This window comes from Pristiophorus japonicus, chromosome 14 (assembly GCF_044704955.1).
Source record: "Pristiophorus japonicus isolate sPriJap1 chromosome 14, sPriJap1.hap1, whole genome shotgun sequence".
NCBI classification, from domain to species: domain Eukaryota; kingdom Metazoa; phylum Chordata; class Chondrichthyes; family Pristiophoridae; genus Pristiophorus; species Pristiophorus japonicus.
In genome coordinates, this window is record NC_091990.1 from 104,708,789 (window position 1) to 104,732,112 (window position 23,324).

Here is a 23,324-nt window from a genome sequence, read left to right on the forward strand (position 1 = left end):
GGGGCAGTACAGAGGGAGTGCCGCACTGTCGGAGGTGCAGTACTGAGGGAGCGCTGCACTGTCGGAGGGGCAATACTGAGGGAGTGCTGCACTGTCGGTGGTGCAGTACTGAGGGAGCACTGCACTGTCGGAGGGGCAGTACTGAGGGAGCGCTGCACTGCAAGAGGGGCAGTACTGAGGGAGTGCTGCCCTGTCGGAGGGCAGTACTGAAGGAGTGCTGCACTGTTGGAGGGGCAGTACTGAGGGAGCGCTGCACTGTCAGAGGGGCAGTACTGAGGAATCGCCGCACTGTCGGAGGGGCAGTATTGAGGAAGCGCCACATTAATGAGACATTAAACTGAGGCTCCAGCTGCCCTCTCAGGTGGACCAAAAACATCCCAGGGCCACTATTTCAAAGAAGAGAAGGGGAGTGATGTGGTGGGGCCAATATTTATCCCTCATTCATTGAACAGATGATCTGGTCATGATCACATTGCTGTTTGTGGGATCTTGCTGTGTTCAAATTGGCTGCTGCATTTCCTACCTTACAGCAGTGACTACAGCACAGAAACAGGCCATTCAGCCCAAATGGTTCATGGCGGTGTTTATGCTCTGTCATGCATGTAGACCATGTATACTAACTGTACAGTCACATAAGGTGTGCCACCAGAGGGCATTGCGGTGGGAGATCTGAGGGTCACCTGCATAGGTGTGCAGGGCCCAGTATAAAAGGCTACCCACCATGCTTGTGCCTCACTCTGGAGTTACAATAAATGGGACTAAGGTCACAACAGCTCAAGTACAATACTAGACCTCATGGAGTCATTCATAAGAGTATTAAAGACATAACAACTGGATTAGTGGTTCAGTAACACAACCATCGTGCAACCGTTCCCTCTGTTTTTAGTGATATTACTTGAGGGGTAACTATTGGCCAGGACACCAGGGGAAACTCCCCTGCTCTTCTTCGAAATAGTGCCGTGGGATCTTTTACATCCACCTGAGAAACGTGAACCCACGACTTTCTGACTCAGAGGTGAGGATGCTGCCCACTGAGCCATGGCGGACACTCAGTTACATCGACCTCCGTTCGGCCAAACTTACATATTTGCACTTGTCACATTCTTGCTTTTGAAGGAGGTGAGGTTCTTGGTGCTGTGCAGATGGCGGGTCAGTGTGTTGTGTATCTGTAAAGCATGCACTTCCATGTTCCGCCACCAGGAAGTGCATCCCCTGAAGTCCCAAGGGTTCCCAGCATCCCTTGGGAACACTGTATATAAGCCGGCCCCTAAGGCCTGTTCCTCACTCTAGAATGTCTGAATAAAGACTGAGGTCACTGTTACTTTAACCTCCCTGTGTGCAGTCTCATCTGTGTTAGGAACACAATAACTGGCGACGAGTATACGAATCCAACGTAAAGTTGCAACAAACTGTGGGCATCCTGGAGAAGTTCTCGGAGGGTGAGGACTGGGAAACCTATGTCGAGCGGCTAGACCAGTACTTTGTAGCCAACGAGCTGGACGGAGAAGGAAGTGCTGCAAAAAGGAGAGCGGTCCTCCTCACAGTTTGCGGGGCACCAACCTACAGCCTCGTGAAGAACCTTCTGGCTCCGGTGATACCCACAGATTAGTCGTATGAGGAGCTGTGTACACTGGTACGGGAACATCTTCACCCGAGGGAGAGCGTGCTGATGGCGAGGTATCGGTTCTACATGTGCCAGTGATCTGAAGGTCAGGAAGTGCCGATCTACGTTGCCAAGTTAAGGCGACTTGCAGGACAATGTGAGTTTGATGGCTACCTGGAGCAAATGCTCAGAGACTTTTTTGTACTGGGCATTGGCCACGAGACCATCCTACGAAAACTTTTTACTGTAGAGATACCGACCCTCAGTAAGGCCATTGTGATAGCACAGGCGTTTATGTCCACCAGTGATAACACCAAACAAATATCTCAGCACACAAGTGCGAGCAATGTTCATAAATTAACTGGAACTGTGTTTGCGAGCAGAAATGTACAGGGCAGAAACCACGAGTCGGCAACTGCCAGCAGGCCTCAGGTGACCCAGATGACTCAGAGTCCGCAACAAAGGATGAATGCAAGACAATTCACACCTTGTTGGCGTTGTGAAAGCTTCCATTCAGCCTATTCATGCCGCTTCAAAGGGTATGTTTGCAAAAGCTGTGGAACAATGGGGTACCTCCAAAGGGCTTGCAGATAGCCTGCAAGCTCTGCAAAACCTGCTAACCACCACGTGGCAGAAGAAGATCAGTCCATGGTGGATCAAAGCAATTTCGAGCCTCAGAGAGAGGAGGCAGATGGTGAAGTACACGGGATGCACACATTTTCGACGCAATGTCCACCTATAATGCTAAATGTAAAATTGAATGGCTTATCTGTATCCATGGAACTGGATACTGGCACTAGCCAATCCACCATGAGTAAAAAGATGTTTGAGAGACTGTGGTGCAACAAGGCACTCAGACCAGCCCTGAGCCCCACCAACATGAAACTGAGAACGTACACCAAAGAGCTTATCACTGTCCTGGGCAGCACCATGGTCAAGGTCACCTACGAGGGCACGGTGCCCGAAATGCCACTCTGGATTGTCCCGGGCGATGGCCCCACACTGCTTGGAAGGAGCTGGCTGGGCAAAATCCGCTGGAACTGGAATGACATGCGAGCGCTATCACATGTCGATGAGGCCTCATGTACCCAGGTTCTTAACAAATTTCCTTCCCTTTTTGAGCCAGGCATTGGAACCTTTTCTGGGGCGAAGGTGCAGATCCCAGAGGCACGACCCATTCAACACAAGGCACGAGTGATACCTCACATGATGAGGGAAAGAGTGGAAATTGAGCTGGACAGGCTGCAATATGAGGGCATCATCTCCCCAGTGGAATTCAGTGAGTGGGCCAGCCCGATTGTTCCAGTACTCAAAAGTGATGGCACAGTCAGGATTTGCGACGATTATAAAGTAACTACTAATCGTTTCTCGCTACAGGACCAATAGTTGCTACCTAAGGCAGACGACCTATTTGAGACGCTGGCAGGAGGCAAGACGTTCACCAAGCTCGATCTGACTTCGGCCTACATGACGCAGGAGCTGGAGGAGTCTTCGAAGGGCCTCACCTGCATCAACACGCGCAAGGGACTGTTCATCTACAACAGATGCCCGTTTGGAATTTGGTCGGCTGCAGCGATCTTCCAGAGAAACATGGAAAGCCTACTCAAGTCGGTACCACGCACGGTGGTTTTTCATGACGACATATTGGTTACAGGTCGGGATACCGCCGAGCACCTACAAAACCTGGAGGAGGTCCTCCAGCGACTGGATCGCGTAGGGCTGCGGCTGAAGAGGACAAAATGCGTCTTCATGGCAACAGAACTGGAGTTTTTGAGGCATTCGGCTCACAGACGCCAAGACAGAGGCTATCAGGAACGCGCCCAGGCCACAGAAAGTCACGGAGCTGCGGTCGTTCCTGGGTCTCCTCAACTATTTTGGTAACTTCCTACCGGGGTTAAGCACCCTCTTAGAGCCCCTACATGTGTTATTGCGTAAAGATGAGAACTGGGTATGGGGGAAAAAACAAGTAATTGCTTTTGAGAAAGCCAGAAACATTTTATGCTCCAACAAGCTGCTTGTATTGTATAACCCGTGTAAAAGACTTGTGCTAGCATGTGATGCATCGTCGTACGGAATCGGATGTGTATTACAACCAGCTAACGTCGCGGGGAAATTGCAACCTGTCGCCTATGCCTCCAGGAGCTTGTCTAAGGCCGAGAGAGCCTACAGCATGATTGAGAAAGAGGCATTAGCGTGTGTGTTCAGGTTAAAGAAAATGCATCAGTATCTGTTTGGCCTCAAATTTGAGCTGGAAACCGATCACAAGCCCCTCATATCCCTGTTCGCTGTAAACAATACCAATGCCTCAGCCCACATACAAAGGTGGGCACTCGCGCTATCAGCGTATAACTATACCATCCGCCACAGGCGGATATATCACAATCTGTGTTAGGAACACAATACAGTGCGTGTTTGCAACAATGCCTGACATCCGTTACTTTGAGCAAATCCTGCTCTGAGATCATTCTCTGTGATTTTCTGCTGAGAGTTAGACATGAAGCAAAAGCATGCTGTCGTTATTTCCGTCTGCATCATGCAATGCAGCTTTGTGCCGAAGTCTTCCTCACCTGAACTCAGCTTAACACCCATTACACTGAAACCGGCACTTCCTTGTTCTCTGATTGTGGCCAGATATTAGCATCGCTGCACCACGGACGGTTTATATATCAGGTGATGTTTTGGTATTGGTTTCTGGGAGAGTATGTTCAGGTGGAATGAGGAAAGTTTCTCGTTACATGAAATACACAACAACAGCAACAGCTCTGTGTGTGTCTTGTAAAAACAAATGATGTCATTCCTTTGGGTTGCACTGAGCGAGGAGCCGTACTCTCAGGGCGCTATGGGTAATGTGCCCATTATTTATGAACCACGGCTCCCCAGCGAAGGGCAAGGTAATGCTGCTGTGCCCAAATGCCCGCTAACAGTGAGTGGAACTGACCCAACTGCTCTCAGCCTGCGAGGTCCCACCCACATAACAGCCCACCTTCCCCAGTTGGCCTGGCGGGAACCAGCCTGTCAGTTTTTTAATACGGTCAGGGGCGATTCCCACTGTCCCCACTCCTTCACGTCCACTGCCATTTTACCCGCAGGCGGGGCCTTGTTCATATTTAGAATTCAGGATCCAATGATGACATTCGCACCCTGACATGATTTTTTACTGGGGATTGTTGATGCTGACACAGGGCACTGGGACTGGCACTGGGGACTGGGGACTGGCACTGGGCACTGGAACTGGGGACTGCCGTTGGGGACTGACACTGGGCACTGGGAAGTGGGCACTGGGGGGGCTAGCACTGAGCACTAGGGACTGGCACTGGGGACTGGCACTGGGGAAGGGCACTGGGGACTGGCACTGGGGTCTGGGGACTGGGCACTGGGGACCAACACTGGGGGTTAGCACTGGGCGCTGGGGACTGCCGCTGGGCACTGAGGACTGGCACTGGGGACTGGCACTGGGACTGGAACTGGGGACTGGGGACCCGCACTGGGGTCTGGGCACTGGGGACTGGCACTGGGACTGACACTGGGGACTGGCACTGGGGCCTGGGCACTGGGGCCTGGCACTGGGGACTGGCACTGGGGACTGGGCACTGGGGACCGGCACTGGGGACCGGGCACTGGGGACCGACACTGGGCACTGGCACTGGGGTCTGGGCACTGGGGACTGGCACTGGGGACTGGGCACTGGCACTGGGACTGGCACTGGAGACTGGGGACCCGCACTGGGGTCTGGGCACTGGGGACTGGCACTGGGGACTGGGCACTGAGGACCGGCGCTGAGGACTGGCACTGGCGTTGTGTGTGGGGGAATTCCAGCACCAACTGAAACTCCTGCAGGATGATTCCCCTTTTCTCGGTCACTGCACCAACCTTCAACCTTTTTCTTGCTGTGCTTAAAATATAAATGGCAGGGAAATGAAAGTCATGTTCATCTGCTGCAGAGGAACATTCATTCTTATTTATACATTGAGTTTAATATTATATCCTGTGTTGCTATATACTATGTCACATACTGTGTCACACCGGCATGGACACCTAGGGTACAATATGTGTGAGGGGCTAGGGGAGTTGGATGGGGTACAGTGTGTGTGAGGGGGTGGGGGAGTTGGATGGGGTACAGTGTGTGTGTGAGGGGCTGGGGAGTTGGATGGGATGCAGTGTGTGTGAGGGGCTAGGGAGTTGGATGGGGTACAGTGTGTGTGAGGGAGTGGGGAGTTGGATGGGGTACAGTGTGTGTATCAAGGGGTGGGGAGCTGGATGGGGTACAGTGTGTGTGTGAGGGGGTGGGGAGTTGGATGGGGTACAGTGTGTGTGAGGGGATGGGAGTTGGATGGGGTGCAGTGTGTGTGAGGGGGTGGGGAGTTGGATGGGGTACCGTATGTGTGAGGGGGTTGGGGGTTGGATGGGGTACAGTGTGTGTGAGGGAGTGGAGAGTTGGATGGGTTACAGTGTGTGTGAGGGTGGGGAGTTGGATGGGGTACAGTGTGTGTGTGAGGGAGTGGGAAGTTGGATGGGGTACAGTGTGTGTGAGGGAGTGGGGAGTTGGATGGGGTACAGTGTGTGTGAGGGAGTGGGGAGTTGGATGGGGTACAGTGTGTGTGTGAGGGAGTGGGGAGTTGGATGGGGTGCAGTGTGTGTGTGAGGGAGTGGGGAGTTGGATGGGGTACAGTGTTAGGGTGGTTAGGGGGTGGTGTTGGGATGAGGGTACAGTGTGTGTGTGAAGGGGTGGGGAGTTGGATGGGGTACAGTGTGTGTGTGAGGGGGTGGGGAGTGGATGGGGTACAGTGTGTGTGAGGGGGTGGGGAGTTGGATGGGGTACAGTGTGTGTGTGAGTGGGTGGGGGGAGTTGGATGGGGTGCAGTGTGTGTGTGAGGGGGTAAGGAGTTGGATGGGGTACAGTGTGTGTGTGAAGGGGTGGGGAGTTGGATGGGGTACAGTGTGTGTGTGAGGGAGTGGGGAGTTGGATCGGGTGCAGTGTGTGTGAGGGGGTGGGGAGTTGGATGGGGTACAGTGTGTGTGTGAGGGGGTGGGGAGATGGATGGGGTACAGTGGGCTAAACTTTCCACTTGGTTTGCTAGGACCCAAAAAATGGGCGATGTTCCAGCCTTAGCGATGTTGCAGCCTTCATGATCGCTGGAACATCGCCCATTTTTTGGATCATGATTTTCGGCTTGGCGATGTGAAATGGGTGAAGCGAGCGCCCAGCGATGTCACAGCACCCAGTAATAGCCCAGCGATGGTGAAGGGTACGTAAATTTTGGGCCATTTCAGCTATTTTTGGGCGATATATGGGCACTAGCCCAGCGATGTGAAGTGGATGGTCTAGCCCAGTGTGTGTATGAAAGGGTGAGGAGTTGGATGGAGTACAGTGTTTGTGTGAAAGGTTGGGACCATGGGCTTCGATGGGACAGTCAGTGTACCAGAGGGATGGGCTACGAAAGGAGAGTTAGGGTACAGAAAGGAAAAAAAGAAAGACTTGAATTTATATAGCGCCTTTCACCAGATGTCCCAAAGCGCTTTAAAGACAACTAAGTACTTTTGAAGTGTAGTCACTGTTGTAATGTTTGAAATGAAGCAGTCAATTTGTGCACAGCAAGCTCCCACAAACAGCAATATGATAATGACCGGATAAACTGCTTTAGTGATGTTGGCTGAGGGATAAATATTGACCTCAGGACACCAGGGATAACTCCCCTGCTCTTCTTCGAGATAGTGCCGTGGGATCTTTTACGTCCACCTGAGAGGGCAGACAGGGCCTCGGTTTAACATCTCATTCGAAAGATGGCACCTCCGACAGTGCAGCACTCCCTCAGTACTGCCCCTCCGACAGTGCAGCACTCCCTCTGTACTGCCCCTCCGACAGTGTGGTGCTCCCTTCAGTACTGCCCCTCCAACAGTGCAGCGTTCCCTCAGTACTGCCCTCCAACAGTGCAGCACTCCCTCAATACTGCCCCTCCGACTGTGCAGTGCTCCCTCAGTACTGCACCTCCGACAGTGCAGCGCTCCCTCAGTGCTGCCCCTCCGACATGGGCTTTGATGGGAGAGATAGGGTACTGGAGGATGGGCTTCGATGGCCTTTGAATTATCTACTGATAATATTGACTGATAACCAAACAAACATTCCCTCACTTTGCAGTTTGAAAAATGAAAGTGCTCTATTTGCTAACCTTCCCCTCCCTGCCCACTCTTGGTATTATTACAAGCCAGTGCTTTTTGTATCTTGCAGAGTAAATAAATGTGCACAATCTTTTTGCACTAACTTTTGGTGCAGCAAAAGAAAGTGAAACTTAACAAGCCTAAAGCTGCAGCCTTGCTTGGCGTACATGTGATTTCTGGGAAAGAAAGCGGTATTGCCATATTTGGCAGCCTGGCTCCCCCCCTGCCCAGGATTGTGCCGCAAACAGAGGGAGGTCAGCCCCTCCTGCCGGCGATTGTCTCAGTGGGGTGTGATGTCAGGGTGGGTGGCAACAGCAGCCTCTATATAAAAGGCTGCAGCCTGGCGTCTGCCTTGTAGTCACTGCAGACTGTGGAGCTGTGAGAATTCGCCAATGGGCAAGCAGAGGTGACTGAGGCAGACTTGCAGCGCTGCAGTATTCGGCTGTGTTTATTGTGTTTTTGCACCATTGTCCGGTCGGTGCATTGTCTCGCTTTGCAAGGGTTCGCTGCCTTTAATCATCAAGCTTTCTCTGTGTTGCTGTTTACAGAATGAACAACAACCACAAACCTCAGCTGCAGCCCTGGCTGATGGAGCAGGTGGCCAGCGGCAGGTACCAGGGCCTGGCCTGGGTCAACGGTCACAGGAGCATCTTCCGCATCCCCTGGAAACACGCTTCCCGGCAGGACCTGTGTGAGGACGATTACCGCATCTTCAAGGTAGGTCTGACAGGATCGACACAGAGCTGCTCCCACCCACTGCCTCTGCACACAGGCAGGGCTGTCCCGGGACAGTCCCGTCCGTCCCAGCAACTCCCGGGACAGTCCATCCCAGTGCTATCCCGGAACAGTCCCGTCTGTCCCAGCAACTCCCGGGACAGCTCAGTGCTGCTGTCTCAGGGAATGTTTTATCCTGAAGCAAACAATTTGTCAAAAAGCTGCGACTCAGTGGGTAGCCCACTTGCATTTGAGTCAGAAGGTCAAGTCACATTCCAGAAACTTGAGCACATAAATGAAGGTTCACACTCCCAGTGCAGTCCTGAGCGTTTGTTAACTGGGTTCCGCTAAAAATGGGAATATGTGCCTGCGCGTGTGTATACCTGTGTGTCTATGCATTCAAATCACCATGTGTATATTTCTCTACATCTGTCTGTATTTACCTGTGTGTGTGTGTATGTTATATACCAGTGTGTGTATCTATCCCTGTATGCATATACCGATGTGTCTATGCATTCAAATCACCATACATATATTCCTCTACATCTGTCTGTATACCCCTGTGTGTGCATACCTGTGTGTATGTCCATGTATACCTGTCTGTATCACTGTTAAAGTTGCTATATAAATACAAGTTGTTGTATGTCTATGCCTGTGTGTGAGGGAGCGCTGCACTGTCGGAGGGGCAGTACTGAGGGAGCGCTGCACTGTCGGAGGGGCGGTGCTGAGGGACTGCTGCACTGTCGGAGGAGTGGTACTGAGGGACTGCTGTACTGTCGGAGGGGCGGTATTGAGGGAGTGCTGCACTGTCGAAGGGGTGATACTGAGGGACTGCTGCACTGTCGGAGGGGCGGTACTGGGGGACTGCTGCACTGTCGGAGGGGCGGCATTGAGGGAGTGCTGCACTGTCGGAGGGGTGGTACTGAGGGACTGCTGCACTGTCGGAGGGGCGGTACTGAGGGACTGCTGCACTGTCGGAGGTGCGGTATTGAGGGAGTGCTGCACTGTATCCATACTGGAATCCTTCTGCACTTTGTTTGCAGGATTGGGCAATAGCGAGCGGGAAATTCACCGCTGGGGATTCCGCGGATCCTGCCAGATGGAAAACAAATTTCCGGTGCGCCCTGAACAGTATCGAGTCGTTCCGAATGCTGCAGGACAATTCAAAGGAATCATCGGACCCACATAAAATCTACTCCATCAACGGCCACATCCCCAGTCCAGCTCCAGGTACGTACGCCTGTATACTGAGACACTGTTCGCTCGCTCCGGGTACACACCGCCTGTATACTGAGGCACTGTTCACTCGCTCCGTATATGCACCGCCTGTATACTAAAACACTGTTCACGCCCTCTTCACTGCTACACTTCACTGAGACAAAATGACTGAGGTGAGTGGAGTTAGGTCACGGCTCAGCCATGATCTCATGAATGGCGAACAGGCTCGAAGGGCTGAAGTATGTGTGTGTCTCTTTTGCTTATTAAACAGATATTGGACTTGGGGTTGGAGGTGGTGAGTGGATAGGAAGGACCTGTTTCCCTTGGCAGAGGGGTGAACAATCAGGGGGTATAGATTTAAAGTAATTGGTAGGGGGTTTGAGGGCAAATTGCTTCACTCAGAGGGTTGTGGGGGTCTAGAACTCACTGCCTGAAAGGGTGGTAGAGGCAGAAACCCTCACCACATTTAAAAAGTACTTGGATGTGCACTTAAAGTGCCGTAACCTACAGGGCTACGGACCAAGAGCTGCAAAGTGAGATTAGGCTGGATAGCTCTTGGTTGGCCAGCGTGGACACGATGGGCCGAATGGCCTCCTTCTGTGCTGTAATTGTTCTGATTCCATCCTATAGCAAGCTCAGAGCCAACTGCTGCCCCTTCTCCTCCATTGGAACCCCCATGGTGGTGGGGGGGGGGTTGCACCTTTACAGGGGCAGGGGCCTCTGCCCTGTTACCCTGGCCCCTGTGGTGCCCACCGATCGGCTTTGCTCCGGGGAAATGGGCCTCGTTCAAATTGCCCAGAGTCCAAGGCCATTCGGCCCATCGTGTCGGTGTCAGTGCTGGCTCTTGCGGCGAGGCTGCCCACTTCCTGTCTGTATTCTTCCATTTCAGATTCTTATCCAGCCCCAGATAGTCAGTGTGGAGCTGTACAGGGCACTGTGCTTGTTGACATTTCGTGGTTCATTGGATTACATGGGATATACGGCAGAGAAACAGGCCATTCGGCCCAACCAGTCCATGCCGGTGTTTATGCTCCACGCGAGTCTCCTCCTGTCTTTCCTCATCTCAATCTATCAACATAATCCTCTATTCCCTTCTCCCTCATATGCTTGTCTAGCCTCCCCTTAAATGCATCAACACTATTCACTTCAACCGCTCGCTGTGGTAGCGAGTTCCACATTCTCACCACTCTCCGGGTGAAGAAGTTTCTTCTGAATTCCCTATTGGATTTCTTGGTGACTATCTTACATTGATGGACTCTAGTTATGCTCTTCCCCACAAGTGGAAACATTCTCTCTGTATCCACTCTATCATAATTTTAAAGACCTCTATTAGGTTACCTCAACTCGTGGCCTAAAGCATTTCATCCTAAGCTGGCCTCCTTACACACCTTGACATCAGATCATCTCCCCGCCTCCCTCCCCCCCTCCCCACAGAAGCTGGGCTTGTTCTCGTTAGAGCAGAGAAGGTTAAGGAGAGATTTAATAGAGGTGTTCACAATAATGAGCAGTTTTGAGTAAATAAGGAGAAACATTTTCCGGTGGCAGGAACCAGAGGGCACAGATTGAAGGTGATTGGCAAAAGATCCAGAGGGGGAGATGAGGAGAATGTTTTTACGCAGCGAGTTGTTGTGATCTGGAACGCGCTGCCTGAAAGGGCGGTGGGAGCATGTTCAGTAGTAACTTTCAAAAGGGAATTGGATAAATACTTTACAGGAATAAATGTGCAGGGCTGTGGGGAAAGAGCAGGGGGAGTGGAACTAATGGGATCGCTCTTTCACAGAGCCGGCACAGGCTTGATGGGCCAAATGGCCTCCTGCTGTGCTGTGCGATTCTAAGTAATTATAAAAAAAACTCAAAAGGAAAGGTTTGGTGTTAAAATGCCTTTTCGCGATTTCAGATGCGAGAATCGGTGCAGTTCCAGAGGGAGATGACGAGCTTGAATCGAGACTATACATCAGCCCGGAGACTGACCTAGTGTGGCCCAACTTTACCCTCTACGCCCCCCAGCAATCCTCCGCAGGGCCCTACCATCAGGTACGTGAGATCTGGGAACAGTCTGCTCATCACTTGTGCCCAACTTCTAACCATCGGGACGTTAAACCGAGGCCCCATCTGCTCTTGCAGGTGAACGTAAAAGATCCCACGGCATTATTTCAAAGAAGAGCAGGGTCATTGTCCTCGGTGTCCTGGGGCCAATATTTACCCCTCAATCAACATAACAGAAAAAACTATCTGGTCATTATCACTTTGATGTTTGTGAGCTTGCTGTGCGCAAATTAGCACTTCATTGGCAGTAAAGCACTTTGGGACATCTAGTGGTCGTGAAAGGTGCTATATAAATCCAAGTCTTTCTTCTCTCCGACAATATTTCCGTTTGTCTCTTTTACCTTGTTCATCTTCATTGCTTTCTGGCTCCCTTCTCCCTTTAGTCATTTCATCTCCCGCTTTCCACCCTATCACAGACCTTCCCTTTTGTTCTTTCCTCCCCTCCCCCCTTTCCCTGCTCCTACACTTGCTTAAAAACTGTTCATCTCTAACCTTTTCCAGTTCTGACGAAGGGTCATTGACCTGAAATGTTAACTCTGTTTCTCTCTCCTCAATACTCCAGGTGTGGTCTTCCCAGGGCCCTATATAATTGCAGTAAGACGTTTTTACTCTTATATACTCCAATCCCTTTTAATAAGGCCAACATACCATTTGCTCTCTTAATTGCTTGCTGTACCTGTATGTTAACTTTCAGTGATTCGTGTACAAGGACACCCAGGTCACTCTGAACACCAACATTTCCCAATCTCTCACCTTTTTAAAAAAAAATACTCTGCTTTTCTATTTTTCCTACCAAAGTGGATAACTTCACATTTCTCCACATTATATTCCATTTGCCCACTCACTTAGTCTGTCTATATCCCCTTGAAGTCTCTTTGCATCCTCCTCACAACTTACATTCCCTCCTAGCTTTGTATCATCAGCAAACTTGGATATTTTACATTTGGTCCCATCATCCAAACCATTGATACAGATTGTGAATATCTGGGGTCCAAGCACCGATCCTTGCGGTACCCCACTAGTTACAGCCTGCCAACCCGAAAATAACCCGTTTATTCCTACTCTCTGTTTTCTGTCTGTTAACCAATCTTCAATCCATGCTAGTATAATACCCCTAATCCCATGAGCCTTAATTTTGTGTAATAACCTCTTGTGTGGCAGCTTATCAAATGCCTTCTGAAAATCCAAATACACCACATCCACTTATCTACACTGCTAGTTACAACCCAAAAAAACTCAACAGATTTGTCATACAGGATTTCCCTTTTATAATTCAGTGTTGACTCTGCCCAATCATATTATGATTTTCAAATATGCTCTTTGACACCTTAATCTCCTGGATCAAAGATCCTTGTTAGCTCAGCAAGTTGAGATGATGAATTCCGTTTACTTCCTCCAATCATCCAACACCTATACACTCCGCGTTTGATAGACCGAGGGTGCGGCTACCACTATCTAAGCAGTTTCTATGTCGGGGACGCAGGTCCAGTCAAATCGATTGTAGTCTCATTGGGCCCAAGTTTCCACATGATAAAAAACGGGCGCCCCTCCGAGCTGGGTGCCCGTTTTTCGTGCCTAAAACGGCGCCGGAAAAAAAACGAGCGATTCTGGAGCGTTCTGCAGCTCCTTGTCTGCTTGGCGTGGTGCCCAGGGGGGCGGAGCCTACACACGCCGATTTTGTAAGTGGGAGGGGATAGGTACTATTTAAATTAATTTTTTTCCTGCACGTGCGCGTTGGAGCGTTCGCGCATGCTCAGTGTGAAAAAAACATTGGCACTCGGCCATTTTTGTAGATCTTTGTAGTTCTTTGTAGCTGTTTAGTTTTTGAACATTTTTTAATAAAAGTACATTGCCATCAGCACAGAGGCTTCTTCTAGCAGTGAGAAGGGTGCAGGAAGCCTCAGAAAGTTGAGGCAGCCGTTTCCCGACGACCTCCCCCTTTTGCCATCGGGAAATGGCTCCTCAATTTCTGAGGCTTCCTGCAGCCTTCTCTCTTTCCCGCCAGCCGTCTGGAACGGCTCCATTCCCTCCCCTCCTCCCCCCCCCCCCCCCCCCGCGTTCGGTCGGCTCCCTTCCCTTCCCTCCCCTTCCCTTCCCCCGGCCCGCGTTCGGTCGGCTCCCTCCTCCTCCCCCGCCCGCGTTCGGTCGGCTCCCTCGTTTTGTGAGGCTTGCTGCACCATTCTTCCTGGCTGAAGCACTTTCACACAGGTAGGAAGATGGCTTATTTAATCTTTTCTTTGCTTATAAATGTTTATTCAGGTTGGATTTATTTGTATAATATTTGTAGAAGTATAAATAAGGATTTATTGTAGAATTTAATGACTTCCCTTCCCCCCCCCCCGCCCCGCCCCCACCTCGTTCTGGACACCTGATTTGTAACCTGCGCCTGATTTTTTTAATGTGTAGAACAGGTTTTTTAGTTCTACAAAAATCTTCATTTGCTCCATTCTACTTTAGTTTGGAGTACATTTTCACTGTGGAAACTTTCAAATCAGGCGTCAGTGGCCGAACACGCCCCCTTTTGAAGAAAAAATTCTGTTCCAAAGTAGAACTGTTCTACCTGACTAGAACTGCAGAAATAAAAATGTGGAGAATTGCAAATTCTAAGATAGTCCGTTCTCCACCAGTTGCTCCTAAAAATCAGGCGCAAATCATGTGGAAACTTGGGCCCAATGAAACTATCGCTCTTTGGGAGTGTTTGTGTATCAGTAACTTAGCAACTGAACTCTGAAGCCAATCATTAATTAATGTATGTAATATCATATTAAAAAGGTACAAAGGCTTCTTGTCATTGGTCAGATATCAGGAATATCGGGTTACCTCGCTAAAGCAAACTGCGTCACAATCCATTTTTTGTTATTTTGCGATCGCAGCCCAAAATTGATGAAAAGGGCAGAATTAAGAAAGATTTACATTTCTATAGCGCCTTTCACAGCCTCAGGATATGCCAAAGCCTTTACAGCCAATGAAGTGTGGCCACTGTTGTAATATTGCAGCCAATTTGCGCACAGCAAGCTCCCACAAACAGCAATGTGATAATGACCAGAGAATCTGTTTTAGTGATGTTGATTGAGGGATAAATATTGGCCCTAGGACATCGGGGAGAACTCTCTGCTCTTCTTCAAAATAGTGCCATGGGACCTTCTACGTCTTTAATGACTCTTTTGAAAGACTGTCCCTCCGACAGTGCAGCGCTCCCTCAGTACTGTCCCTCCGACAGTGCAGCGCTCCCTCCAGTACTGTCCCTCCGACAGTGCAGCGCTTCCTCAGTACTATCCCTCCGACAGTGCAGCGCTCCCTCAGTACTGTCCCTCCGACAGTGCAGCACTCCCTCAGTACTAGCACTGGGAGTGTCGGCCTGGATTTTGTGCTGAAGACTCTGGACTGGGACATGAACCCAGATCCTTCTGACCCAGTAGCGAGAGTGTTACCCACTGAGTCACAGCTGACACCTTACATTGTCCCTTCAAACAAGGCAACCAATGAAAGTTCCAACCTTGCTGATTGTAAACTGCTTAGTAATGACCCACATTGAGGACATATGATTATAATCACTTTGTGACCTAAATGTGAAAGTGAATGGTGAAGAGTTTGGTGATTGACAAAAGTACAGATGTGCCCATTTGTTTGTGTTGACTAGGACCAGCTGGAAGAATTTATTCCGGATTTGACGATGGTGACCCTGTCAGACACTGGTGCAGGTTGGTGTTTCTTTCACTGTATAGGGTGTGCTGGCTTGGTGAGATTGGGCTGCCTGAAAACCTGGAGTCAAGAATCCAGCTGGTTACACGACTAGTCATTGGATACTTGATGCATTATTAGCACCTGTCATAAGAACATCAGAATTTGGAGCAGGAGTCGGCCATTCGGCCCCTCAAGTCTGCTCTGCCAATTAATAAGATCATGGCTGATCTTCTACCTCAATTCCACTTTCCTGCACAATCCCCATATCACTTGATTTCCTTAATATTCAAAAATGTATCGATATCTGTCTTGAATATACTCAACCTCCTCAGCCCTCTGGGGTAAAGAATTCCAAAGATTCACCACCCTCTGAGTGAAGAAATTTCTCCTCATCTCGGTCCGAAATGGCCAACCTCTTATTCTGAGACTGTGACCCCTAGTTCTAAACTCCCCAGCCAAAGGAAACATCCTCACTGCATCTACCTTGTCAAGCCCTGTAAGAATTGTGTATGTTTCAATGCGATCACCTCTCATTCATCTAATCTCTATGGAATATAGGCCTGGTCTACTCAATCTCTCCTCATAGGACAATCCCCCCATCCCAGGAATCAGTCTGGTGAATCTTTGTTGCACTCCCTCTATGGCAAGTATATCTTTCCTTAGGTTAGGAACATTAGTAACGTCCAGCAGGACTGCACCGAGCTCGTGTCAAACCCGTCAGGAGTATTCCGTTCAGTTCTGGGCCCCACCCCTCAGGAAGGATATATCGGCCTCGGCGGGGGAGCAGCGCAGATTCACCAGAATGATACTGGGGCTAAAAGGGTTAAATTAAGAGGGCAGGTTGCACATTCTGGGCGTGTATTCCCTCGAGACTAGAAGATTAAGGGGTGATCAAATCGAGGTGTTTAAGATGATTAAAGGGTTTGATCGGGTAGATCGAGAGAAACTATTTCCTCTGGTGAGGGGAGTCCAGAACAAGGGGACATCACCTTAAAATTCGAGCCAGGCCATTCAGGGGTGATGTCAGGAAGCACTTCTTCACACAAAGGGCAGTGGATATCTGGAGCTCTCTCCCACTGTTGGAGGGGCAGTACTGAGGGAGTGCTGCACTGTCGGAGGGGCAGTACTGAGGGTGTGCTGCACTGTCGGAGGGGCAGTACTGAGGGAGTGCTGCACTGTCGGAGGGGCAGTACTGAGGGAGTGCTGCACTGTCGGAGGGGCAGTACTGAGGGAGTGCTGCACTGTCAGTACTGAGTGAGCGTCATAGAAATTTACAGCACGGAAGGAGGCCATTCAACACATCAAAGTACTTTTTAAATGTGGTGAAGGTTTCTTCCTCTCCCACCCTTTCAGGCAGTGAGTTCCAGACCCCCACCACCCTCTGGGTGAAGAAATTTCCCCTCATATCCCCTCTAAACCTCCCCTCAGTTACTTTAAATCTATGCCCCCTGGTTGCTGACCCCTCTGCCAAGGGAAACAGGTCCTTCCTGTCCACTGTATCCAGGCCCCTCATAATTTTATACACCTCAATCAGGTCTCCCCTCAGCCTCCTCTGTTGCAAAGAAAAAGGACCCAGCATCTCCAATATTTCCTCATAGCCAAAATTGTCCTGTCCAGGCAATATTCTTGTAAATCTCCTCTGCACCCTTTCCAGTGCAATCACATCTTTCCAGTAATGTGGTGACCACAACTGCATGCAGTACTCCAGCTGTGGCTTAACTAATAAAGGCAAGTATTCCATATGCCTTCTTAACCACCTTATCTACCTGGCCTGCTACCTTCAGGGATCTGTGGACATGCACTCCAAGGTCCCTTTGTTCCTCTACACTTTTCAGTGTCATACCGTTTAATGTGTATTCCCTTGCCTTGTTAGCCCTCCCCAAATGCATTACCTCATACATCTCCGGATTGAATTCCATTTGCCACTATTTTGCCCACCTGACCAGTACATTGATATCCTCCTGCAATCCGCAGCTTTCTTCTTAATTATCAACCACACAGCCTATTTTGGTGTCATCTGCAAACTTCTTAATTATACCCCCAACATTCAAGTCGAAGTCTTTGATTATATACCACAAGGGACCCAGCACTGAGCCCTGTGAAACCCCACTGGATACAGCCTTCCAGTCACAAAAACACCCATCAACCATTACCCTTTGCTTCCTGCCTCCTAGCCAATTTTGGATCCAACTTGCCACTTTGCCCTGGATCCCTTGGGCTTTTACTTTTGTGACCAGTCTGCCATGTGGGACCTTATCAAAAGCTTTGCAAAAATCCATATATATTACATCATACGCACTGTCCCCATTGACCCTCCTGGTTACCTCCTTGAAAAATTCAACCGAGGTGCCATCTCTTTCGATGAGATGTTAAACCAAGGCCCCGTCTGCCCTTTTGCCTGAATGTAAAAGATCCCACGGCACTATTTTGAAGAAGTGCAGAGAAGTTCTCTCCAGTGTCCTGGGTCCAATATTAACCCCTCCATCAACATCACTAAAAAAAGATGGTCTCGCCATTATCGCGTTGCTGTTAGTGGGAGCTTGCTGTGCGCAGATTGAAACAGTGACCGCATTCCAAAAGAGCTTCATTGGCTGTGAGGTGCTGTGGGAGGCCCTGGGGTGGTGGACGGCGCTGGATTAACCTCTCTTTATTCTGTGTGTTCTTGTTAAAGATCAAATGGCTCCCGGCCTGTTGCAGCTTCGGGACCTCTCCACCCTGCCGATGGGAGGACATGGCATGGGACTGCCACCTCTGGGCCCCCCTCCCCAGGAAGCCCGTCTGTCCCCGGCCCAGGTCGTGCCCAGCGGTAAGTAAGGAACGCCGGCCATCGCTGGAACCCGAACCATAGATTGGTGAACACACAGGTGGAGTTTGCATGTCCCCGTCCGCCCGCACTTCAGCCTGTCGGTAAAGGCTGCGAGCATCACCCTACCCCCCCCCGATTTGGCCTGGCTCCTGGTTGGACATCACCCTGGAAATGGGGCGGAGCCTCCTCCTCAAATGGCACCATCCGCGGCCTTATTGCCAACGAGAAACCAGCGTCCATCCCCGGACTCTCCGATCCTGATCCCCGGACTCTCCGATCCCGATCCCCGGACTCTCCCTTTCACGGACACTCCGATCCCGATCCCCGGACAATCCTTGGTCCTCTGACCTTTACCACTTGCTCTGAGCCAATCCTACAGTCAGTGACGGGTAGGCTGTAAAATTGCTGCCCTTCTGGCTCGGAGAGAGATAAATGAGGCAGTAAGACCCTCTCTGGCCTTGTCACAAATGGCTTGTAACCTGGCATTACAGTGCACAGGATTACATCGGATATACGGCACAGAAACAGGCCATTCGGCCCAACCAGTCCATGCCGGTGTTTATGTTCCACTTGAGCCTCCTCCCATCTTTCCTCATCTAAATCTATCAACATAACCCTCTATTCTCTGCTCCTTCATATGTTTGTCTAGCCTCCCCTTAAATGCATCCATACTATTCGCTTCAACCACTCCCTGTGGAAGCGAGTTCCACATTCTCACCACTCTGATTACAGAAGTTTCTTCTGAATTCCCTATTGGATTTCTTATCTTATATTGATGGCCTCTAGTTATGCTCTTCCCCACAAGTGGAAACATTCTCTCTCTATCTATTCTATCAAAATCTTTCTAATTTTAAAGACCTCTATTAGGTCTTCCCTCAGCCTTCTGTTTTCAAGAGAAAAGAGACCCAGCCTGATATGTATACCCTCGCATTTCTGGTATCATCATTGTAAATCTTCTCTGCACCCTCTCCAGTGCCTCTATATCCTTTTTATAATATGGCGACCAGAACTGTATGCAATACTCTAAGTGTGGTCTAACCAAGGTTTGATATAAATTTAGCATAACTTCCCTACTTTTCAATTCTATACCTCTAGAAATAAACCCTAGTGCTTGGTTTGTGTTTTTATGGCCTTGCTAACCTGTGTCACAACTTTTAGTGATTTGTATATTTGTACTCCGAGATCCCTTTGTTCCTCTACCCCACCCAGACTCGCACCCTCCCAAGTAATAACTGACCTCTCTATTCTTCCTACCAAAATGTAATACCTCACATTTATCTGTATTTAACTTCATTTGCCAATTATATATCCATTCTGCAAGGTTATTAATGTCCTGCTGTAATTTGTTGCAATCTTCCACAGTATTGACTATTCCCCCCAATTTGGTGTCATCCGCAAATTTAGAAATTGTGTTTTTGATATTCCAAAGTCTAAATTGTGAACAGCAGTGGTCCCAGCACTGATCCTTGTGGAACACCACTACCCACCTTCTGCCACTGTGAATAGCTACCCTTTACCCCGACTCTCTGCTTTCTGTCTTGAAGCCAGCTAGTTATCCATTCTACTACTTGCATTCTCTGACCGTATTCATCAATCTATTATGGGGTACCTTATTGAAGGCCTTTTGAAAATCTAGATAAATTACATCTACTGCATTACCATTGTCTACTCTCTGTTATTGCTTCAAAAAATTCAATGAAGTTGGTCAAGCAAGATTTTCCCTTTTTAAATCCATGCTGACAATTCGTTATTATATGTTCTTCTATTTTCTCCTTTAGTAGGGATTCCATTATTTTTCCTACCACCGATGTTAAGCTAGCTGGTCTATAATTTCCTGGACATGTTCTATCCCCCTTCTTAAATATGCTAGTCCTCTGGCACTACATTGTAACGAATTATTGAATATGTCTAGCAATGCCTCTGCTAACTCTTTCCTAGATTTTTTTAAAATCCGTGGATCCAATCCATCCGGACCAGGGGTTTTATCTTTTTGAGTTTGAAGCAAAATAATTATTTACTATTTCTGCCATCTCTATTATCCTGTCTATCCCTTAATGGCCGTATTTCCATCCGAACCTTCCTTTTTTTATTGTTGTGCCTGTAAAATATTTTATATTCTGTTTTATATTCCTTGATGATTTAATTTCATAGTTTCAGCATTTGTTAAAAGACGGATGAGTTGACGGCACAAATAGATATAAATGGGTATGATCTGAAAGCCATTACAGAGACATGCTTTCAAGGTGTCAAGGCTGGGAACTGAATATTCAGGGATATTTGACATTTTGGAAGGATAGGCAGAAAGGAAAAGGAGGTGGGGTAGCTCTGTTAATAAAGGATGGAATCAGTGCAGTAGTGAGAAATTATATTGGCTCAGAAGATCGAGATGTGGATTCAGTTTGGGTGGAGATAAAAAACAAGGGAAAGAAATCACTGGTGGGCGTAGTCTATAGGCCCCCGAACAGTAGCTACACTGTAGGACAGAGTATAAGTCAAGAAATAATGGAGGCTTGTAAGAAAGGTACGGCAATAATCATGGGCGATTTTAATCTTCATATTGATTGGACAAATCATAGAAACATAGAAAATAGGAGCAGTAGTAGGCTAGTCAGCCCTTCGAGTCTGCACCACCATTCAATATGATCATGGCTGATCCTCTATCTCAACACCATATTCCTGCTTTTTCCCCATATCCCTTGATGCCTTTTGTTTCTAGAAATCTATCTATCTCCCTCTTAAATATATTCAGTGACTTGGCCTCCACGACCTTCTGTGGTAGAGAATTCCACAGGTTCACCACCCTCTGAGTGAAAAAATTTCTCCTCATCTCGGTCCTAAATTTCCTACCCAGTATGCTGAGACTGTGACCCTTTGTTGTAGACTTCCCAGCCAGGGGAAACATCCTCCCCGCATCCAGGCTATCCAACCCAGTCATAATTTTATACACTTCAATGAGATCCCCTCTCATTCTTCTAAACTCTAGTGAATACAGGCCTAGTCGACCCAATCTCTCCTCATACGACGGTCCTGCCATCCCAGGAATCAGTCTGGTGAACCTTCGCTGCACTCCCTCTATGGCAAGTAGGTAAGGAGACCAAAACTGCACACACTACTCCAGGTGCGGTCTCACCAAGGCCCTGTATAATTGCTCCTGTACTCAAATCCTCTTGCAATGAAGGCCAACATACCATTTGCCTTCCTAACTGCTTGCTGCACCTGCATGTTTGCTTTCAATGACTGGTGTACAAGGACACCCAGGTCCCTCTGTACATCGACACTTCCCAAGCCATCACCATTTAAATAATACTTTGTCCTTATGTTTTTCCTACCAAAGTGGATAACTTCACATTTATCAACGTTATACTGCATCTGCCATGTGTTTGCCCACTTACTCAACCTATCTAAATTGCCTTGCAGCGTCTTTGCATCCTCCTCACAACTCACAAATCAAATTGGCCAAGGTAGCCTTGAGGAAGAGTTCATAGAGTGTATTCGGGATAGTTTCTTAGATCTGTTGTGGAACCAACCAGATAGCAGACTATTTTAGATCTGGTAATGTGTAATGAGTCTGAATTAATTAATGATCTCATAGTAAAGGATCCTCTTGGGAAGAGTGATCATAGCATGGTAGAATTTCAAATTCAATTTGAGGGTGAGAAACTTGGATCTCAAACTAGTGTCCTGAACTTAAATAAAGGCAATTACAAAGGTATGAAGACAGAGTTGGCTAAAGTGGACTGAGAAAATATATTAAAGGGTAAGATGGTAGACGAGCAGTGGTAGACATTTAAGGAGATATTTCATAACTCCCAGCAAAGATATATTCCAGTGAGAAAGAATGATTCTTAAGATAAGGATGAACCACCATGGCTAACTAATGAAGTAAAGGATGGTATCAAATTGAAAACAAAGGCATACAAAGTTGCGAAGAACAGTGGGAGGCCAGAGGATTGAGAAATTTTTAGAAACCATCAAAGGACGAATTTTTAGAAACCATCAAAGATAGATTGAGAGTAAATTGGCAAGAGATATAAAAACAGACAGTAAGAGCTACTACAAGTATATAAAAAGGAAGAGAGTAGCTAAAGTAAACATTGGTCCCTTAGAGGATGAGACTGGGAAATTAGTAATGGGAAATTGCAGAGACTTTGAACGAATATTTTGTATCGGTCTTTACAGTAGAAGACACTAAAAGCATCCCAATAGTTGATAATCAAGGGGCTATTGGAAGGGGGAAAACTTAAAACAGTTACTATCACTAGAGAAAAGTACTCGATAAAATAATGGGACTAAAGGTAAACTTCCCCTGGACCTGATGCCTTGCATCCTAGGGTCTTAAAAGAGATGGCTACAGAGACAGTGGATACATTTGGCTGTAATCGTAACAAAATTCCCTGGATTCTGGGGCGGTCCCAGCGGATTGAAAAACCACAAATGTAACGCCCCTAGTTAAGAAAGTAGGGAGACAGAAAGCAGGAAACTATAGACCAGTTAGCCTAACATCTATCATTGGGAAAATGCTGAAGGCCATTATTAAGGAAGCTGTAGCAGGACATTTTAAAAATCATAATACAGTCAAGCAGAGTCAGCATGGTTTTATGAAAGGAAACCATGTTTGACAAATTTGCTGGAGTTCTTTGAGGATGTGACAAGCAGGGTGAATAAAGGAATAGATGTGTATTTGGATTTCCAGAAGGCATTCGATAAGGTGCCACATAAAAGGTTACTGCACAAGATAAGAGCTCACGGGGGTGGGGGTAATATATTAGCATGGATAGAGGATTGGCTAACTAACAGAAAACAGAGAGTTGGGATAAATGGGTCATTTTCAGGTTGACAAACTAACTAGAGGAGTGCCACAAGTATCAGTGCTGGGGCCTCAACTATTTACAACCTATATTAATGACTTGGATGAAGGGACCGAGTGCAATGTAGCCAAATTTGCTGATGATACAAAGGTATGTGGGAAAGCAAGTTGTGAGGAGGATGCAAAGAATCTGCAAAGGGATATATATAGGCTCAGTGAATGGGCAAAATTTGGCAGATGGAGTATAATGTGGGAAAATGTGAGGTTATCCTCTTTGGTGGGAAAAACAA

General features: G+C 48.3%; 1 protein-coding gene across 2 annotated transcripts in view; it reads left to right on the forward strand.

Annotated features, from left to right (window-relative positions):
- Positions 1-8,059: 8,059 nt before the first annotated feature.
- irf7 (interferon regulatory factor 7) overlaps positions 8,060-23,324 on the forward strand; it is a 40,855-nt gene continuing 25,590 nt past the window's right edge. For both annotated transcript variants that reach the window (XM_070899429.1, XM_070899430.1), the window contains exons 1-6: positions 8,060-8,165; positions 8,308-8,476; positions 9,517-9,703; positions 11,589-11,725; positions 15,378-15,438; positions 18,093-18,227. In XM_070899429.1, the coding sequence (XP_070755530.1) occupies positions 8,152-8,165; positions 8,308-8,476; positions 9,517-9,703; positions 11,589-11,725; positions 15,378-15,438; positions 18,093-18,227 (703 nt within the window). In that variant the 5' untranslated portion in view covers positions 8,060-8,151. The remainder of the gene's footprint in view (positions 8,166-8,307; positions 8,477-9,516; positions 9,704-11,588; positions 11,726-15,377; positions 15,439-18,092; positions 18,228-23,324) is intronic.